At 44.5% G+C, this 3,382-nt stretch overlaps 1 protein-coding gene across 1 annotated transcript; it reads left to right on the top strand.

Annotated features, from left to right (window-relative positions):
- Positions 1-835: 835 nt before the first annotated feature.
- On the top strand, positions 836-1,772 carry DFJ58DRAFT_850752 (uncharacterized protein; the record flags this gene model as incomplete). Its single annotated transcript, XM_041393798.1, has 4 exons — positions 836-917; positions 973-1,109; positions 1,163-1,590; positions 1,703-1,772. 4 exons carry the CDS (start codon positions 836-838, stop codon positions 1,770-1,772), a joined length of 717 nt encoding a protein of 238 aa, XP_041234534.1.
- Between the last annotated feature and the right edge of the window lie 1,610 nt (positions 1,773-3,382).

The raw sequence follows: 3,382 nt of genomic DNA, 5'->3' as shown, positions 1-3,382 counted from the left end.
TCAGCCGCCCCTGTTGGGGGCAATCCCCTGCCATCATACAAGACAAACCAGCCCAGTTACTAGTCCTCAAGTCATTGTGACATGTTGTGCACATATACCCCGCAAGACAGGGTGGTGACAACATGTGAGCTGCAATCACATCCAGTCAGAAACACGCTGACGGCAGATCAGTTGGTAGTCTTGTGGACCGCTGGAACTTGTAAGAAAGGTCTACAAACTGCTCTCATTGCTTAGAGATGTGATGGCGTAGAGTTCCACCAGCCATCAAACACGGGCCATGAGTCAGTCCATCATCACCAATTGGTTGCACAGATACTGCGTCCATTTGTCGACCACCACATCCCAGAGATAAGTGACATCATGCATGCATCTCATGCTGTTATTACGGGGCCATGTGCACTTGCAATGTTGCTGAACCAGGATTACACGCCCAAAGATCTACACTTCATTGTGGCAGAAGTGGGTTTTGAGCAGTTGGAGGAGTTTGTTCTGGATACCCTTCAGTATCACTGTGTCTAGCTGAATGCCCCACCACAATTATGCATTCAACAGCACTGTAGGTCAGTTTGTGAGGGTATCAACGGGAGGAGAGGGTCATCACCCATCACCCAGGCCACTTGGGAGGGTATGTTCAGAGTCATCGCATCTTCACCCACCACCGCAGACATGGACAATATTGACACCCTGGTGGTCTCACAATGTTCTACTCATCTTGGACGCTCGCCAGGATCACCATGACAAACCACGCACTGACACGACGTCAGCCTGGATGAAATGTAGGAAGCTTTGAACACCACAAATTCATCATCCATGACTGCAACCTGCTTTGTTAACGATGCTTGTGGTGACCTATGTCCTGCAGCATGGCACTATGTGGGAAATGTTGCTAGAGAATCTCTTGTCCTGGAGTGGGGACAGTAGGTACGGTATCGGAGGCTTGCTTGCACGATCATGCACCATGTGGCACCCTAGCAATTCACTGCCAAAATGACATGTGTCCTTTGAATCCCACCATTAACAAGGCTCTGACTTGTGTGCCTCCGGCACACATGCCAGCAGATCTGGCTGGCATGCAAGTTGAGGAGGGGCAGATCAACAGTCACTTTCCGGTGAGCATGTTCCTCCAGTCTTGTGTTACATAACTGACATTGGATTTGCACAGCACTACAGTGTTAGATATACAGGTATCCTGTATGCCACCAGAGCCATGACACCTCACCTTGTATCTGTACCCCTGCGAGCGGGCATCCTGTGTCTCACACATTTAAGCCAACTTGAAGTCCAGCACTGGGTGGACTGCCTTGGACGCCGTGACAGATTTGTTGTGGCTACATCACACATGCGTAAGACATTCAATGTGGCTGTAGGTCCATCACAGCAACCTATAGAATATGGTTACACTTTCTTTCGGGAAGAGCCTGCTGTGCATGGATCACCAAACAGGTTGATCTGTCAAGTGGCTTCTCTCCCGAGTGATATCCAGGAGATCACAGGTAATATCCTTGTGGTCAAGCACAATAGAGGACACAGACACAAATTGGTTGATGTCAGAATGGAGGATGTTGAATGGATCAATGGTATCATCAAAAAGTACGTCGTGTTACCTTGGAGCACCTTCGGATCTAACATCACATGCTCTAAGCTCCGTCGAAACATTATGAGTTTTGGATGTGACTGGGTATGCATGCACTTCAATATACAGACTGTCCTTACTAGTTGAGATAATACTTAACATGCACATGAGTTCCAAACCACCGCACTTGACATTATGATGGACTTTGGATGGTCCATCTAATACATTTCAGTTGAACAGACCATCCCTAGTGACACCAACGCCCTCTGTTCTGTCTTAGGGACAGTTTGTTAGAGCAACTGATACAGAACACATGACAACAAATATATGATCATGCAGGTTTTTTTTTCATCTTCAAATTCATCACGGTGTGATGCATGGTATGGAACTCATACCATGACATTGATAGACAGAAGTAGCCACAGAGAGTGCACTAAGGTATACCTCATTTTATTATTATGATTGGTTCCATTTTGACAGATTTACTTGTATTTATATTTCCAGTATGATAGTTTTCACCTTTCACCTTTCACCTTTTCATTTCATTTCTTTTGTGTGGTTTATTCAGCCACCAGTGAGCCACCAAGATGTGTTAGTAAGCATGTCATGTGATAGGCAATATTCTGCTTTAGAAGGATCCTGCATGATTCATCATGTGGCTTCCATTTGTTTCCATTTGTTTCTATTTGTTTCAGGCTCATTCAGCCACAGAATCCTTCAGTGAGCCACCAGATGTGTTTGTAAGCATGTCATGTGATAGGCAATAATCTGATTTGTAAGGATTTGTCATGATTGGTCATGCTTTGTAATATTCTGAACTTTACTTGTAAACTACTTTGTAAGCAGCTGATTCAGCACTGCCAAATGACATGGTTAGTAAGCCAGTGACTTACTAATGCTGTGATGAGTCATGCTTAGTAAATGGCCTCCCAAAAAGGTATAAAAGGAGCCCATTCTACACTGAGTAATAATAACTTCCCACTTTTCACTCTTCTCTCAAACCGTGAGAGTCCGTAAGACTTAAAGTGCAGGCCAAGAGTGCCTTGAAGTAAGATAAACATCGTATCAGAGATTAGTTGTATACTACCTTACAGGGGTCGCTTATATAACAATCTATTTATAAACTACTTGTTGTGTGCTACCTTTCAGGGGCTGAGTATACAACACCAGAATAGCTTTCGTACTAGGCTTTACGTATTTAAGACAGACTTCATTACTTGTTGTGTACTACCTTACAGGGGTTGAGTATACAACACCAGAACAGCTTTCTAACTAGGCTTCACATATTTTAAGACAGACCTCTCTCTTTTTTCAGGAAGGGAGACACGAGAACATGACAAGTTGAGACAGACTTTCATAGGTTGAGACATGACCTACGAGATTGAAACAGATCTTTCCATCAGAAACAATAGGGAATCTACGAGTATTCCACCCAGAGAACAACAAGAAGAGGACACGTCAGTAAAACCCTCCCAAGAACTCACACATTATCTACCACGAAAACTAGAAAAGTCGTAGTAGACCGTGTACTTAAGGACTGGCAAGAAGTCTTATCCTGTATAGTTGTGTTGTCACTATACACGTGTTGTACATAAGACCCTTAAGTAGTAAGACACCGTGCACAGACGTCTTCATATCCTCTGTTCACTGCCCTTGGGAGCTACAACTACCCATGTTTGAACACTTTCTCAATCCCAATCTGGGTTCACTGCCAATAAAACTTCCACGCCAATTTGTGTCATTATAACCCATCCAGGAAGCTGTTTCCCCATGCAATTGAGGCGCAGCGCCAAGTAACAGCACCTGGGG

This window comes from Suillus subalutaceus (assembly GCF_016647625.1).
Source record: "Suillus subalutaceus strain FC151 chromosome Unknown DFJ58scaffold_963, whole genome shotgun sequence".
Taxonomy (NCBI): Eukaryota; Fungi; Basidiomycota; class Agaricomycetes; order Boletales; family Suillaceae; genus Suillus; species Suillus subalutaceus.
This window is presented reverse-complemented; position numbering and strand designations above follow the sequence as displayed.